At 45.6% G+C, this 18,103-nt stretch overlaps 1 protein-coding gene and 1 non-coding gene across 3 annotated transcripts; one reads left to right on the top strand and one right to left on the bottom strand.

The window, feature by feature from the left end:
* Positions 1–7,251: 7,251 nt before the first annotated feature.
* trnaa-ugc (transfer RNA alanine (anticodon UGC)) lies at positions 7,252–7,323 on the bottom strand. The gene has a single exon. It is a non-coding gene; the product is annotated as a tRNA-Ala (tRNA).
* A 234-nt stretch (positions 7,324–7,557) lies between these two features.
* hars (histidyl-tRNA synthetase) lies at positions 7,558–12,292 on the top strand. Of its 2 annotated transcripts, XM_021583923.3 has the most exons (14): positions 7,561–7,727; positions 8,306–8,745; positions 8,836–8,925; positions 9,084–9,203; positions 9,318–9,413; positions 9,588–9,713; positions 9,854–9,961; positions 10,095–10,193; positions 10,378–10,471; positions 10,562–10,689; positions 10,974–11,249; positions 11,373–11,489; positions 11,619–11,765; positions 11,845–12,292. In XM_021583923.3, the coding sequence occupies exons 2-14, from the start codon at positions 8,635–8,637 to the stop codon at positions 11,902–11,904; spliced, it is 1,572 nt and encodes a 523-aa protein (XP_021439598.1). In that variant the 5' UTR covers positions 7,561–7,727; positions 8,306–8,634; the 3' UTR covers positions 11,905–12,292. The 2 variants fall into 2 exon arrangements, with proteins under 2 accessions (XP_021439599.1, XP_021439598.1); XM_021583924.3 differs by lacking the exon at positions 8,306–8,745 and having other exon boundaries at positions 7,558–7,727.
* Positions 12,293–18,103: the final 5,811 nt, after the last annotated feature.

Raw genomic sequence — 18,103 nt, 5'->3', positions numbered from 1 at the left:
TGTGTGTGAGTGTCCACGGTTGACTGTGTGTAGTAAGGAAGTGGGGTTAGTTAGATTTTGATTAAATCCTCTTAACGAAAGGATTAAAAAAATGTAAGATAAAGATTTGAACAGATCTCGCTCGCTAACTGTCTCTCTATTTCTCTCTTGCTCCCACTCTCTATCTGCAGGGGTATTATTCTATCCTACTGACCTCCTTCTGGAAATAATACTGATTAATAAAGCCAATTACCATTTTTCTTTCAACTAGGCAAGTCAGTTATGAACAAATTATTATTTACAATGACAGCCTACTGGGGAACAGTGGGTTAACTGCCTTGTTCAGGGGTAGAACGACAGATTTTTACATTGTCGGCTCGGGAATTTGATTCAGCAACCCTTCAGTTACTGGCCCAATGCTCTAACCTCTAGGCTACCTGCCACCCCAAACAGAGGAGACAGAGAGAGATACAGAGACAAAAATAAGCAGATTTGAGCGACAATGCAGGATAACTATAACACCACCTGTTGAAACTTTATATCGAGAGAGAGAAAGGAGAGAGAGAGAGAGAACAGATGCTTTTCCAGATGCACCAGTATAGATGCACCCCTCTTTCTCCCCCTCCATTCTCTCTCTCACCTCGGGGGTGAAAGGTTTGATTGAAAAAGGACGTTAGGACTCCCTGTTTTTACAAGAAAACTTGATCCCCTGATCTGCCCCTAATATTTAACCAGGACCTGTCAAAGCAGAGACAAAAAGGGATAATATACCTAATGGCAACATTAGCACCACCACTTCGCTCATTTAAAGCCCTCACTCTGAACCTCAACTCATCACAACTTCGCCAACTGACCCCATTTTTCTGTGATATTTTTCTTTTCGCTAGGCTTTTTCCCCCCACCCTAGAATGCCTACCCTAATTTGTAGTAAACTTCTACTGCTACTTACTGCTATTTCACTCTATTCACATCTACGGTACCTGTAGTTAAATACTTATACCTATATTCCTCATTTCCTCTTTCTTCAAGTGCTGTATTTTCACCCACAGCAGCCAATCCACCATTCATTCTGATCTTAACTCCAAACCTCCAATGTCCACAGATTAACCCATCTTTCCCAGTATAGTGCCATTTTATTTTGCAATACATCCTTGTAGCAAATACTTTCTATAATAGCTTACATTGAAACAAACGGATTGATGTGTCAATTGTTGTTTTTTATGTCAGTTCATAGACCTAATGCCAAGGTATTGGGACATCAAAACCCTGTTTGCAACTGTGGTTTAACACCATTGGCTATATTAGAATTCCTTGAATCTGTAGTTGGCTGCCAACTAGGTGGAGAAAATAGAAAATAGTTCCCCCTGTTGTCTTGACGACGGGGCCAACCCACATGAATGTATGTGGTGGTTGGGCAGGGTCAAAGGTGATGTGCTGGAGGGGGAGATGGTTAACGCATGGAGGCTGTATTTTGTACTCCTGAAACAGGGAATGGGGAATAGGCTTGAATATGTGAATGGGCTTGTGTGTCTGGGAATCTGCAAATGCCCCAATTGTGGGGCTGAACTTGTGGTTCCCCAGGCAACTGAGGCACTTTTTTAGGAACTCTACATTGCATGGGGTCTTTGTTGTTCACTCCGCATGTGGCATACCTCACAACTGACATCTTTCAGATGTCCTGTTTTTTTTTACACTCTGCGACATTAAGGCTATAAGAGTTCTTACTGGGTTAATTGTCCTGTCGCATACTCCTAGAAGGAACCCATTGGGCACAGACATCGATTCAACGTCTATTCCACGTTGGTTCAACGTCATTTCACTGAAATGACATGGAAACCATGCTGATTCAACCAGTGTGCCCAGTGGGAAGGGTGTTCATTGCCTGATGCCAGTCTGCTCGAATGACAAGAACCGGGTTGGGAAGGTTGTTGAAATGACCAGATCATCAAATGACACTATATGATTCTTTTACATTTTTCACTGTATATAATCTTTAGTTAAACTAAAACTAATATGACAGGCATTTCAGTGCTGAAACAGACTGGCATCCTCTCTAGGACAACTGGCATTAGACTTACAGTAACTGACATCAAGTGAGGCCAACTCCATAAGGAACATCACTTGGAGGAGAATGCAGAGCCATACTGTGACTGTAGGCCTGCTGTTAGCTGGGTAATCAAATCGAATCAAATTGTATTTGTCACATGCTCCGAATACAACAGGTACAATACATTCACCTTACCGTGAATGTAAATAGACTCTTATGGCTTGGGGGTAAAAGCTGTTAAGGAGCCTTTTGGACCAAAGACTTGGCACTGCCGTACCGCTTGCCGTGCGGTAGCAGAGAGAACAGTCTATGACTAGGGTGACTGGAGTCTTTGTACATTTTTTGTAGTCCACAGTGTCCCTATTGTGCCTCTATCTTTCCCCTGTTAACTAGATGTCTAGTTAGGGAAGCATAAACCTCTGATGTTGCACAGACGACTGCTAGAGTTGAAATGCTAGAGTTGAAATGCTAGAGTTGAATGCTAGATGCTAGACTTGAAATGCTAGAGTTGAATGCATATGCTAGAGTTGAAATGCTAGAGTTGACTGCTAGATGCTAGAGTTGACTGCTAGATGCTAGACTTGAAATGCTAGAGTTGACTGCATATGCTAGAGTTGAAATGCTAGAGTTGACTGCTAGATGCTAGAGTTGAAATGCTAGAGTTGACTGCATATGCTAGAGTTGAAATGCTAGAGTTGACTGCTAGATGCTAGAGTTGACTGCTAGATGATAGAGTTGGAAGGGAAGGAAGGAAGGAAGGAAAGATGGGTAGAAATTATAAAAGAAAGACAGAATGGCAGCACACCACCTGGCATAATGTTAAAGGCAGTGAGGCAGGTGAAGTTGCAGAACAAATCAATCAGGAGTACAGTGAAGGATTTTGACATAAATTACCGTACTCTGACTCTGTATTGTCAAAAGGTTGCCAGAGTGTCATGTCTTGTCATGCTATGTCTTGTTCCTGTTCTTTCTCTTCACTCTGTCTCCCTCTGCTGGTCGTATTAGGTTACCTGCTCTTTCTCTCCTCCTCCAGCTGTTCCTCATCTCCTCTAACTACCTCGTTCACCCTCTTCCCACCTGTTCCCTTTTTCCCTCTGATTAGGTCTCTATTTCTCTCTCTGTTCCTGCTTCTTTCTTTGTCAGATTCTCGTTTGAGTTTCTCATGCCAGAAACAAACTATTGTCTCGTTTGCTTCACCCTTGTCCTGTCCTGTCGGAATCCGCCTGGCAAGTGCATCCTGTACTCAGCTAACTGTCTTGTCGTTTGTACTGTGTCCAGTTCATCTGATGCTACGTGAGATCAGGTACCACTGTTCCTCTACGACCCGCGCCTACCCAGAGAGACCTGCAGCCTGTCGCCGCTAACCCAGCTATTCTCCTCTGCTGCTAAGAAGGGGGCTCTTTTGTAATTATCAGAAGGACTTTTTGTTTCATTTGTCGCCCTCTCTGCGGGTTGTCTATTTTTCCATTATCTACATCTGAAGAGGATCTATGTCTTCCCTGTGTCTACATTAAAATACTCTGTTTTTGTTAAACCGCTTTTGGGTCCTCACTCACCTGCACAACACAGAGAAGAAGTTGAAAGTCAGACAGCCATGCCAACAACAGTGGTTGGCTATACAAAGCCACGGCAGGTTTTTTCACCTGATTTGGAGATGCAGCTTGTTCAGTATGTTACTAGGTCAGCTGACCTTTATTTTGGTCTGTCGCCAAGTGAGGTCAGAACTCTTGCCTACCTGTTTGCTTTGGCACACCAGCTTAAGTTCGCGGCAATGTGGGCAGAAAAAGAAAAGGCCAGCTCGGAGTGGTTTACAGGCTTCTTAAAGCGGCACCCAACGATGTCACTGAGAAAGCCAGAGGCAACTAGCCTTGCCAGGGCAAGTAGCTTCAACAGAGAAAATGTTAACTCTTTCTTCGACAATGTAGCAGAAGTGCTACAGAGATATCAATTTGGACCAGGAGACATATGGAATGTCGATGAAACTGGGTGACCATAAACCTGACAAAGTGGTGGGCAGATGTGGATTCAAACAAGTAGGGTCACTGACATCCGCTGAAAGGGGAACCCTTGTCACACTGGCCTGTGCTTTCTCAGCCACAGGGAATAGTATACCTCCATATTTTATATTCCCCCGTGTCAACTTCCGCAATCATTTCCTGATCAATGGGCCACCTGGCAGCAAGGCAAGGGCAAATCCCTCTGGGTGGATGAAATATGAGCACTTTGTTGACTTCCTGAAACATTCTGTCGAGCATACGAAGTGTTTACTCCTTTTGGACAACCAAGTCTCATCTGTCCTTTGATGGACTCAATTATGCCAAAGAAAATGGCATAATTATGCTGTCATTATGCTGCCATCCCATTGCTCTGATCGGCTTCATCCCTTAGACAGGTCTGTCTACGGGCCGCTAAAGAGGCACATCAACACCGCGTGTGATGCCTGGATGAGGAACAATCCCGGGAGGACAATGTCAATTTATGACATTCCTGGGATTGTGACAATCGCCTATCCTCTGGCTGCAACCCCCTTGAACATTCAGGCTGGCTTTAGGGTGGCTGGGGTACAACCTTACAACAGGGATGTATTTCTGGAAACCGAGTTTGCGCCATCCTACAGATCGCCCCATTTAGAACCCAACCCTACCAGGCCCCAGCACCAACCCTGCCCTGCCAGGCACCAGCACCAACCCTGCCCTGCCAGGCCCCAGCACCAACCCTGCCCTGCCAGGCCCCAGCAACATTCCAGTCCTGCCAGGCCCCAGCACTATTCCAGCCCTACCAGGCCCCAGCACCAACCACCAGGCCCCAGCACCATTTCAGCCCTGCCAGGCCCCAGCACAAACCTGCCAGGCCTCAGCACCATTCCAGCCCTGCCTAGCATGAGCTCAGACACAGACCTGCCCAGTTCTTATGCTAGCACCAGCTCACCCATGCCCAACAATGCCATTGCTGACAGCACACTACCAACTCCAGAGGACATCCGGCCAAATCCAAAAGCTGGCCCCCGAAAACCAGCTTGCAAAGGAAGAAAACGGCGCCAAACAATTCTGACACACCAGTGAAGCAGGCACTAGAAAGGGGAAAGAATAAGGCACAATCTAGCAAAAAGCTGTTTCCAAAGAAAGGGAAGCAAGGGGGGAGTCAAAGTCTGAATCTGCAAAGAACAAGAAGGCAGCTAAAAAAAGAGAAATCGTAGAAGAGTCATCGTCAGATGAAGAGGAGTGCTTCTGCCTCGTCTGTGTGAAGCCATTTTCAAATCCTTTCAAAGGAGACTTGGGTGAAGTGTGTGAGATACAACAAATGGGCCCATGATGCTTCCACCTCAGGCCAGGCAATTTATGTGTGCCAGAACTGTGACTCTGAAGATGAGTCTGATTAGTCAGATACGGATGTAAGTCATATAGGCTGTTAAAAAACTGTGCATTAGTGTGTTTAAACACCACGTCTGTTTTGTTAAGACTTTAAACATTTAAGCAAGTTATCTGCAGCATTACATTCCATTCCGATTCCAACAATTACCGTGGATCTATGTGCACGCCAGAGAATGTTCGATTTCAAAGTTCATAGTAAAGTGGCCGTGCCACTTAATTATCGTGTGCTCTGCCAGATATTATTGTTTTGATTGAAAGGCATGACTTGACAGATTCTCTAGGCATGATTGTTTTTATTTTTAGTTCTTTGATGAAGTTGAATTTGGTTTTGAATTTGAAATTAAAATCAATATTCACAATGAATTAGTTGTGTTCTTATTTCTTGATAATCCAATGTGACAACTTACCCGACTTCCAGTAGTGTGACAATTTAACAATATATAAAAAATAAAATAACAATATATACAGGGGGTGCCGGTACAGAGTCAATGTACGGGGTCACCGGTTAGTTGAGGTAGTATGTACATGTAGGTAGAGTTAATTAAAGTGACTATGAATAGATGACAACAGAGAGTGGCAGTGGTGTGGAGAGGGGGGGGGGGCAATGCAAATAGGCTGGGTAGAAGCCTCTTGGACCTAGACTTGGCACTCCGGTACAAGCGGTAGCTGAGAGAACAGTCTATGACTAGTGTGGCTGGAGTCTTTGACAATTTTTAGGGCCTTCCTCTGACACCGCCTGGTATAGAGGTCCTGGATGGCACGAAGCTTGGCCCCAGTGATGTACTGGGCTGTTCGCACTACCCTCTGTAGTGCCTTGCGGTCGGAGGCCGAGCAGTTGCCATACCAGGCAGTGATGCAACCAGCTCTCGATGGTGCAGCTGTAGAACCTTTTGAGGATCTGAGGACCCATGCCCTATCTTTTCAGTCTCCTGAGGGGGAATAGGTTTTGTCATTTCCGCTTCACGACTGTCATGGTGTGCTTGGACTATGTTAGTTTGTTGGTGATGTGGACACCAGGCAACTTGAAGCTCTCAACCTGCTCCACTGCAGCCCCGTTGATGAGAATGGGGACGTGCCCGGGCCTCTTTTTCCTGTAGTCCACAATCATCTCCTTTGTCTTGATCACGTTGAGGGAGAGGTTGTTGTCCTGGCACCACACGGCTAGGTCTCTGACCTCCTCCCTATAAACTGTATATAGTATGCTTACTTACTTAATCATGTTCTTCTCATTTCTTAATTTGATATATCCTGTGATATATACCTTGTTATTTTTACTTCTAGATAGTTATTGATTACTGTATTGTTTGGTTAGATCTTGCAAGAAAGACATTTCACTGCACTTGTGCATGTGACATTAAAACTTGAAACGTGTGTGTGTGTGTGTGTGTTAGGCTAAAAGGGGGTATACTATTACCGACAAACTACAAGCGTAACCTAACCACTAGCAGGCATGTTCATGCCTTCAGAGAGACATTATAATCAATAAAATATATCACGTTTCCCATCAAAGCATTCTCAGTGAGCACTGCAGAAAGCTGACTATTCAGCGTCAGAATGTCTGTTGACATTTATTCACAAATCCTCTTTCACTTAGCTTAATAACATAATTCATTTATTAAGTCGATGCCATTTATATTTTTTCTTGTCTTGACTTGGGTCACTGAGAACATAGATTACAAATAATACTGCCAAATGATTTCACAAAATCCCAAAAATGAATGCATGAACAAATTGGGGGAATGGTGGTCCTTAAATCATAAAAAAAACTAAAGCTCTTCTTATTCTCTACATATTCTTATTTTTGTTGAAATAAAGTAAAATAGTTGCCAGAAAACAGATCTTGATCAAAAGGAGTGGAGATGCCGGGGATTGAACCCGGGGCCTCATACATGCAAAGCATGCGCTCTACCACTGAGCTACATCCCCTACTGATTTCAACGTATAAATTCACCCTATACATACTGAGATATCAAATTTGTTCAAAAAAAAGTTGATAGTGTAGAAGTGTGAAACTACTTGCAACTTTCTGTTGTGCGGAACCTTTGTTCATTCCATGTCTTACTGCTAAACACGATTATTGCACTGTATCTGGCATGTACATCTCACGGCGCTCTGTTAAACACCAATGTAAATCTACTGCCACCGTGCGGTACGTGGAGGTATATCCTCGGGTTCTCGGCTTCCGGTCTTTGAGGAAGCGTTAGCATAGTCTTCTAGTCTCTGGCATTAGATGCGACACCATGGCCGACAAAGCACAGATACAAGAGGCGATTAAAACACAAGGAGAAGTCGTGCGGAAACTAAAGGCAGAAAAAGCAAGCAAAGAACAGGTCAGTATTCAACGCCTAGCACGACGATGTTCCAAAAGGTTGTACGTACAGCGGGACTGTGATGGGATGAACAGACACGCGTGCTACATATGTCATGAACGAAGCTAGCGTTAGCTGGCTACTCATGCCAAAATACGGGCCTTGCCGGTTCACAGTCTGTTAACTGACTAGATGAATTATCTAGTCAGTTCAATTAGAAGTGGAATTTCATGCCTATTACAAAGTAAATCATGAATTATATTTTTCTTATGCACGTTAGTTAATAATAGTGCTTCAAATTATACAGCTAGTTATCAATCCAAACTGATGCAATCCCCTTAGGATAGTTGTCACTGTGCATGGGCTGGTCATTCATTGTGTAAATTCATGGTTCCTTTTAATGGCTGAATGTTGAGCTTCTCCGACCGTCTCTCCCCACCTTTAACTAACTACACAGGTGAGGATAGAGATGATCTGTATGCGTTTTCATTTACTTGGTTGGTTTGATTCTTGGCTGTGATAGGTTGGTTTGATTGACCCCTGCCTCATGTTTTGTCCTCCATGTTGTGATGATGCGTCATGCCCGCCCGTCTCCCTAGTGATAGGGTTGCTCACCACTTTTCTCCTGTTCTTCCTGCTCGATGCCAACAACCCTGCTGTGGTCATACCTTCATCTCCGTCCGTCATCTACTTCCTCTACCTCACACGCCACCATTTGGAATCCAAACACTCCGACTGGATATTCCTGGATAACACTGCGTTTGGATTGGATAACCCTGCCGTCACCTGGCATTCACGGACTGTGGTTATTGGACAACATGGCTTGGTGGACTTTGCCATTGGACTGTATTGCTGCTCTGATGCGGCACTCCTGAACGGCCATTTTGGTTGTTTTTCGTTTGATTTTGTTTTGCTTTCCCCTGCTGGGATGATTAACCTGGGTATGGCGTCCCTGCGTCTTTATGCGGGGTTGGTGGGCTGTCGGTCTGGATTTTGTGCCCGCTCTCTACGCACCCTCTCTGGGATGACGGTGTCTCAGGTAGGACCCTGACTCTGGAGGGTGGGATGGGGGAGGATCTGTTCCAAGGTTCGGAGGAACATTAACTGTGTTTGTGTCTTTCTTTCCTAGATTGATGAGGAAGTGGCCAAACTGCTAGAGCTGAAGGTTCAGCTTGGAGGAGATGAAAGCAGACACCAATTCACGCTCAAGACCGCAAAGGTAAATACTGCCACCATGGAGAGTGCTCCTCACAGGCAGCGGGTGATCATGAAGAGAACTTGCTGCATAACATGTTTACTACTAGTCTTTTATTGAAAATCCAAATCAGCAGGTGATGTCTTGCTTATGCACTCTTTCTCTCCCTCCATCTCTCTCAGGGAACCAGGGACTATAACCCTAAGCAGATGGCCATCAGAGAGAAAGTCTTCAACACCATCATCAGCTGTTTTAAACGCCACGGAGCCGAGAACATCGACACACCCGTCTTTGAGCTGAAGGTGTGTGGGAGGCACACAGAGAGACACACACTGTTGACAATGAATAGAACGTTGTAAACTAGCCGGTGGATTTGTAATAAATCAGGATTTTGTGCTTATGTTGACAATTTGTAGGAAACGTTGACAGGAAAGTATGGTGAGGATTCTAAGCTCATCTACGACCTGAAGGACCAAGGAGGAGAGCTGCTGTCCCTTAGATACGATCTCACTGTATCCTTGTATTAGTCCTGATGCGTACATTGCTAAGTGGGCTAGCCTGCAAGCTGGTCAGGTAATTCCCTATGTTTTTCATGGTCATGCCTCGAAAGCGAACCAACTGGTGGATTTTAACAAGGTTAGGAGCCAATCGGGTGTCTACTAGTCCTTGACCCCACCCCCTCCCAGGTGCCTTTCGCCCGTTACCTGGCCATGAACAAGGTCACCAACATCAAGCGCTACCACATTGCCAAGGTCTATCGCCGTGACAACCCCGCCATGACCCGTGGTCGCTACAGAGAGTTCTATCAGTGTGTAAGCGTCAGAGCGAACCCTGGTTCAACCGTTCATATCAGCCATAACACTGGAATCATTTTTGCTTTCTGCTACATCCATATCTTTGTGGATACGCTTGACCCATTTTCTTGCTAAGTGTGTGTTTCTCCGCCTCCCAGGATTTTGACATTGCAGGCCAGTACGACCCCATGATCCCAGACGCTGAGTGCCTGAAGATCGTCCACGAGATCCTGAGTGAGCTGGAGCTGGGAGACTTCCGCATCAAGGTAGGTCAGAGACACAGCACCCGTGGTAAAACATCCTGTGACGCGATATGAGGCAAGGAATACACGGAAGATCTGTATGTATGGCCAGACTCGGCCTAACTCCCCTCCCCGCCGTAATATCCTCTCTGTGCAGGTGAACGACAGACGTATTCTAGATGGGATGTTTGCAGTGTGTGGAGTTCCGGATGACAAGTTCCGCACCATCTGCTCCACAGTGGACAAACTGGACAAGGTAAACCCACTGCACCCAACCCAAACCTTATGTGGTTAAGGAAATGGAATGCTAAATGGTAAACATGAACAATGTTTTTTAATATGCAAACCAACTAAATAAAGGATTATTTTCTCCGCCTTTTCTATGCTGCTCCCTGCTTTTCTCTCCCACCTTTGTGTTCTCTCTTCACCCCACCCCCCAGATGTCTTGGGAGGATGTGAGGAGTGAAATGGTGAAGGAGAAGGGTCTGTCTGAGGAAGCAGCCGATCAGATCGGACAGTATGTCAGCTTGCAGGGTGAGGACAGGTCACACACACACACACAGAGAGACTGACCTTTGACCTTTCCCCTGGTCTGACCCTGTTTGTGATTGGTGTGTGTTTCAGGGGGGATGGACCTAGCTGAGCGCCTGCTGCAGGATGCTAAGATGTCACAGAGCAAGCAGGCGTGTGCCGGCCTCACAGACATGAAGCAGCTCTTCAGCTACCTGCAGCTCTTCCAGGTTACAGACAAGGTGAGGGGTCAGAGGTGACAGGTTATCTGGTGACCAAGGTGATATGACAGGTAATCCGTGTATAGAAATCTGTCCATCAACAGCCTACTCCGTAGAGGCATTTAGTTCTCATTGAACAGTAATTGTTTTTTTGGGGGTCAGGGGTTAGATAGATGTCATGATATGATCAGCTGAAATAAGTCTGAGGATGCAGTCCTTTTTTCCAAATCCCTCACCTCGTGTTCCTTCCTACTGTCACCTTTTAATCTGTCCTTTCCCTCCCTTCTCTCTTCCCCCTCTCCCAGGTGGTGTTTGACCTGAGTCTGGCCCGTGGGTTGGACTACTACACAGGTGTGATTTATGAGGCCATTCTGACCCAGACCGGCCCGGTCCCAGTGGCGGCAGCCCAGAACGGGGCGGGCGAGAAGGCTGAGGAAGGTGTGAGCGTGGGCAGCGTGGCGGGCGGTGGGCGCTACGACGGCCTGGTGGGCATGTTCGACCCCAAGGGCAGGAAGGTGCCGTGTGTGGGGGTCAGCATCGGCATCGAGAGGGTCTTCTCCATCATGGAGCAGAAGGCTGAGGTAAGGAAGGGGGACGGGGCATTGTCAACAGCCAGCTCTCCCCACAGGCTAGTCTGTTCATGAATGTGTCAGAGAGAAACTCTGTGTGTGGCTGACTGGTGTGTTGGGGTCTGGCTCCCCCAGGCATCGGCAGAGAAGGTGCGAACCACAGAGACTCAAGTCATGGTGGCCTCGGCACAGAAAAACCTTCTGGAGGAGAGACTCCGACTGACCGCTGAACTGTGGAACGCTGGGATCAAGGTGTGTGTGTGTGTGTGTTCGATTTGAGATTGACACTGTGAGTAGAGTTGATTTCCACTGGTGAAACGGCTGAGTGTGAGCTGTGGCTATTCATAAGAGGAACCTTTATATAACTGTGTGTGTTGTCAGGCAGAGGTGATGTATAAGAAGAACCCCAAGCTGCTGAGCCAGCTGCAGCACTGTGAGGACTCTGGGATCCCCCTGGTGGCGATCCTGGGGGAGCAGGAGCTCAAGGACGGGGTGGTGAAGCTCCGAACGGTCCACAGCCGAGAGGAGGTGAGATTCTCATATACACACAGCATCTCTGTCAGTTAAACACACACATACTCTTGAATAAAACACCATGTTTTCTCAGATTGACGTGTCCAGAGCCAAACTAGTGGAGGAGATCAAGAGAAGGACCTTGGACGTCTAAGTCGTGGTTTTGCCTGACAACACCCCGCCTCACCATCCGATTGGCTCAAGAAGTTGTTTACCACAGGTCTCACCGCTGACCACACAAAGCCCTCAACATGCCCACCAAGACATCACGTCTCAACTGCAGAAGATTTCCCAATAGTTTCATTTGTCCAGGCTTTGCATATTAGTGGTCTCAAAAGGCAGTGGTTTCATGCCGACTACCCAGACACCTGCGTACCCTCAAGGACGAGGAGCTTTGATAATGTACATAAGACAATAGTATGACATGGGTAACATTTCAATAGTCACTGTATTAGTCTTAGCCCTAAAGGTTAATCTGCCTATATAGGAAAAATTAAAATGCCTGTCTTATAAGCATACCAATAAACTGATATTTACCTCAACCTTAAGAGATTGATTTACAACCGGTGTATTCAACAGCAGGTTACAATTTAATGTGGTCTGTTGTGTTTTAGAAAACCTACTTGAATAACTAAAACGAGAAACTGTCAAATTACAATAGTAAAAACATTGGCCTGCAATAAATGCTACACAGTCCGAGAGTGTTGGATATTCCCAAAACAATATAGGACATTTACCCCCTGTGAATTCTTCCTGTGTTTTACTAAAAAGGAATGCTGTTAAGTGGTTTGCAGCATCCTGAAAAGATGCCGTATGTAAATGCTTACTAAATGTACATTTGTTCAGCTGTTCAGCTGAACTATCAAGCTGTTGAGTGTTCATTGTTGACGGATTTAACCCTAGTCTGTTGAGTGTTCATTGTTGACGGATTTAACCCTAGTCTGTTGAGTGTTCATTGTTGACGGATTTAACCCTAGTCTGTTGAGTGTTCATTGTTGACGGATTTAACCCTAGTCTGTTGAGTGTTCATTGTTGACGGATTTAACCCTAGTCTGTTGCTTCCTCCAGGATGCTCCCAACCACCACCAGCATTCCCTAATACTATACAAGGGTTACATCCAGTCCTTGTGAAAAGACCTCAAATGTACATTTATGGAATCCATGTGGGATATTTCAGATGTATAATAGCTCAAGTATTTTAACTGCACCGGGTCCCAGAGAGGTAGTCCTTGGTGAATTTCTAACAGGTGCATCCTCCAGCCCGCGTTATTTCAGAGCTGTTTCAGATTATTTTAATCTTTGAATGAAAAAATTAATAAAGGGGAACAGGATTCTACAAGGATGACGGTGGTCCCCTATTTGGAGAGATGCAACTACACTTTTCTCTCACAAGATGTCAGCATCTCACCAGGTCTGTTGTAAGTAGGCTTATAGTCATCATCATCAAATTCTCAATAGGATCTTGAGGTTCTCAGCACTTCCTCAAACACATAGTCTGCGCGCTGCCAGTGTTTTTGGGTTGGGTTGTGTATAACAGTATTGTATCCATCCCCCAACCAGGGCTCAAACCAGAGACCCTCTACACAAATCGACAACAGTCACCCATGAAGCATCTGTACCTATCGCTCCACATAAGTCATGGTCTTTGCAAAGCAAGGGAAACAATTACTCCAAGGTCTCAGAGCAAGGGACACTAACTAGCTAGCCATTTCACACCGGTTACACTCACCACCCCCCTTTGACCACCTCTATAGCAACCCCAGCTGCTGGGCAGAGCCCAACTGAGTGAACCAGGTCACGGCACCAATATAACAGTATTGCTTCCTTCCCTCGACCCAGGGTCCCTCTGCACACACCGCCCCTGCAGAGCAAGGGAAACAACTACTCCAAGGTCTCAGAGCGAGTGACGCTAACTAGCTAGCTATTTCACACCAGTTGCATGTGCGCAATGGTGTTTCCCCCCCACAGTTGTGTTGGTACTCACCTGTATGGCATGTAATGGGGTTACCTGAAGTATGGGATTTTGTAGTGTATATGCGGCTGCATGTGGTTTGATGGGGACACAGGGTTGTGTGGTTTGATGGGGACACAGGGTTAGAATTGCTTGACTGTTTGGTGTGGTTTTGCTTTTGTAGTGTGACGTAGCCAGGCATCACTACAGATGTCTCTGTGTCTGAGTCTGGCATTAAAGGAGTGTGTCATTCCCGCTGCTAGCCATTCTCCCTCACATCTGCATACCAAGGTCTGCTATCTCTATCTCTCTCTCTGTGTAACACATACATCCTGTAAAACATGTTTTAAAGACCAACCGTGTGAGGGTGGTTGGGTCGGGTGGGTGGTCTGTGTTGTGGTGCTGGTGTGTGTTACCGTTGGTAATTAGATGTGTTCATTTGAGTCTGAGGGGAATAAGAATTGGCTTTGAACTTGCTTGCTCTGTGATCCACTGTGTGATAGCAGGGGCTGTCTGTCTGGGTCCAAAACAACACAGTGGGGGTGGTGGGTAAACCGTGTTTGGAGAATTGACTACTGTGGAGTAGTTTGGCCATGTCTTTGCAGGGGTGCACTGCACCTTCGGATGACTTTTATGGATTTCTGATAATGGCTTTCGGAGCAGCTTGTTAATTTCCCTCTGCCAAAAAAAAAGGAGAGATGGAAAGTTGGAGAGAAAGAGAGGGACACACTGTTTCCTCTTAGACTGTTCCCAGTAGAGTGCTTTATCTGAAGTGTCTCTATGAAACAAAGTGAATTGCTGTATCTAGACTGGTCAGATAAGAGCCCTGCTTCAAGCTAATGAGATTTACATCAAGGTCCTGAACATTTTTATTGACCATGGCTTCTGGACTTGATGCTGAGGTGGATATAGATGAATGGGTTTCCCCCTGTGTGCTTGTTTGAAGGTTTCCTCCCTTCTCTCTACACCATCCTGTGCGTGTCTGTGTGCCTTTCCATGATTGGGTGAGTGACTGTGCAATATAAAGTGTTGACGTGTGCGGCAAAGGAACACACACCCCCGTTACACACAACAGCACAGGGCCACTGAGTGGTTACACGGCACTGTGTCACGCGTAAATGTGTTTATTAGTCTACACAAAACCAACTAGATTATTTAGTGCTGCAAGTTGTTACATCATTGGTAGCATAACTGCTGCCTGTCATATTGGCCCTGGTTAGAAGACAAATACGGTACATGACAGTAGCAGGGAGCCACAGGGGACAGTCTTCCCATTGAAAATCCATTTTATTACTGTGAAGTTGTGAGCAACTGTGTTGGTGAAGAAATATAATGTCTTCGTAATTGAACAAATATTTCAAACTGAGTTGGCTTCTGCTATTTTATGCTGCTGCCTTTGAGTAATTTTCATCTTTTGTATCTCATCATTTTAAAAACTAGGAGGTACATTTTAAGTAGAGGTGACGGTTCCAGAATATCTACTCCTGTCAGAGTCAAATTAGTCTCTGAGACTGTGTCACTCTGTTGCTGAGAAGTGTCAGCTGCATAGCGACAGCAGATTCTGAGCCGTAGGGCCTTGGGATGCTCTCTCACACACACACACACACACACACACACACAGCTGTGTCCCCGCCTCTCTCACCTAAACATCAGGGACAGGGAGTGATCTCTTTCCCCAGTCTAACCTGAGGGCGTGCCCTGGGCAGCGTCAATCTGTTTCCTGTCACCCTGCATCTGCCGTTACACAACTCCCAATAAGTCTTCAAGACTTTGAAACAGACTTTTAATAATCTGAGTGTGTGAGTTTCGACATCAGCATCGTACACTGTGTAGAAAACTTTAGGAACACCTACTCTTTCCATGACATAAACTGACCAGGTGAATCCAGCGGAAAGCTATGATCCCTTATTGAGGTCACTTGTTAAATCCACTTCAATCAGTGTAGATGAAGGGGAGGAGACCGTTTAAAGAAGGGTTTTTAAACCTTGAGACTGTTGAGACATGGATGTGTGTGCCATTCAGAGGGTGCACGAGCAAGAAAAAATATTGAAGTGCATTAAATGGGGTATGGTCTTAGGAGCCCGGCACACCAGTTTGTCAAGAGCTGCAACGCGGCTGAGTATTTTCACGCTCAACAGTTTCCCGACCATCAAGAATGGTCTACCATCCCAAAGGACATCCAGCCAACTTGACACAACTGTGGGAAGCACTGGAGTCAACATGGGTCAGCATCCCTGTGGAATGCTTTCAACACATTGTAGAGTCCTTGCCCTGACGAAGTGAGGCTGTTCCGAGGGCGAACGATGTTCCTAATATTTTGTGCACTCAGTGTATTTGCTTGGTTATGAGAAGGACCTTGATGTTGGCTTCTGAATTGCTGAGGGCTAGCAGGGCTTTTTCTTACTCAGGACTTTGTTCATGTATTTTTCAAACGGTGACCTCGGCAGCATTCAGAATATGTATCAGCATTTTATTTATGCAGTATGTTTTGGAGTTGGTCTTTCTTGAAAATAACTATAGATACTGTGAAAAAGAAGCCACTTGTTGGTCAATAAAATGTGTTGTTTTTATGGTACCTGTGTATAGAGCCAGATTACTAGATTCAATTATATTTAAAAGTAGGATTTACTGTGTTCTGTCATGTTTTTTATGGTGTGTGTGTGTGTGTGTGTGTGTGTGTGTGTGTGTGTGTGTGTGTGTGTGTGTGTGTGTGTGTGTGTGTGTGTGTGTGTGTGTGTGTGTGTGTGTGTGTGTGTGTGTGTGTGTGTGTGTGTGTGTCGCTCAGTTGGGCCAGTAAGCAAAGCGCTGCTGGTTCGAATCCCTGGTGGAAAAATCTGCCATTCTGCCCTTGTGCAAGGCAATTAACCCCCGACAACAACTGCTCCCCGGGCTCTGATGGCGTGGATGTCGATTTAAGGCATCCCCCGCACCTCTCTTATTAAGAGGGGCTGGGTGAAATGCGGAAGACACATTTCAGTTGAATGCATTCAGTTGTGTAACTGACTAGGTTTCCATCTTTCCCAGTTGTGAAAAATCTATCGGTCTCTCTCCCTCCCTCTCTCTCTCTCTCTCTCCCTCCCAGTAGATGTGTGTCTGGGCACGGCTGATCAGTGGCAGACGGGCCTAATTCAACCAGGTGATAACATGTGTCCTTTGTGCGGGGGTCAGTACTGTAGCTAATTTGTATTGCTGTGTGTAGTTGAGCGTGTTGGTCAATATTAGCTCTGGAGGCTCTTTCTCAAAGGGATGTGTTTGCTCTCCTTTTCTCCCTCCCTCATACCTCCCAACCCCCGCCCCCTGATGCTCCTGATAGTGATACGCGTGGAGCCGAGCAGTCACTCACCAGGAGAGACGTGTCTATGTACTGTGACAACATTAAAACACAGCCACCAGCAGATGTTTAATAAGGAAGTGTGTGGAGCAGCATGTGTTGAGGCAGTAGAACTGAGCTTAAATTTGACCTGACCATCCCAGTGTGACTGTAATATAAAGGAGATGTTCAATTAAACCTACATGGAAACTTTTTGCATACATTTGTATGTTTATTTATTTCACCAGGGAAGTTGACTGAGAACACATTCTCATTTACAGCAACGGCCAGAGAAATGGATACGGGGAGAGGAGAGGGGATGAATGAGCCAATTGGAAGCTGGGGATGATTAGGTGACCATGATGGTATGAGGGCCAGATTGGGGAATTTAGCCAGGAAAAGCCAGCAGTGGGGATGCAGGGTGGTATGCTGCTGGCATCATTGGATGTGTGTCTGTGTTTGTGCGTGTTTGTGGGTGCACATGAATGTGTCGTTGTGAACAGTGCCTTCAGTGCCAACTTTTTCCACATTTTGTTACGTTTCAGCCTTATTCTAAAATGGATTATATAATTTTTCCCTCATCAATCTAGACACAATACCCCATAATGACAAAGCAAAAATATGTTTTTAGCAATTTTTGTACATTTATTACAAATAAAAAACAGAAATACCTTAGTATTCAGGCCCTTTGGTACGAGACTCGAAATTGAGTTCATGTGCATCCTGTTTCCATTGATCATCCTTGAGATGTTTCTACAACTTGATTGGCGTTCACCTGTGGTAAATTTAATTGATTGGACATGATTTAGAAAAGCACACACAAGGTCTATACAAGGTCCTGCAGTTGACTGCATGTCAGAGCAAAAACCAAGCCATGAGGTCGAAGGAATTGTCCGTGGAGCTCCGAAACAGGATTGTATTGAGGCACAGATCTGGGGAAGGTTACTAACAAATGTCTGCAGCATTGAAGGTCCCCAAGAACACAGTGGCTTCCATTATTCTAAAAATGAAAGAGGTTTGGAACCACCAAGACTCTTTCTAGAACTGGCCGCCCGGCCAAACTGAGCAATTGGGAGAGAAAGGCCTTAGTCA

This window comes from Oncorhynchus mykiss, chromosome 25 (assembly GCF_057628025.1).
Source record: "Oncorhynchus mykiss isolate SJ-2025 chromosome 25, ASM5762802v1, whole genome shotgun sequence".
Taxonomy (NCBI): Eukaryota; Metazoa; Chordata; class Actinopteri; order Salmoniformes; family Salmonidae; genus Oncorhynchus; species Oncorhynchus mykiss.
The sequence above is the reverse complement of the archived record's forward strand: the minus strand, read 5'-3'. Positions and strand labels throughout refer to the sequence as shown.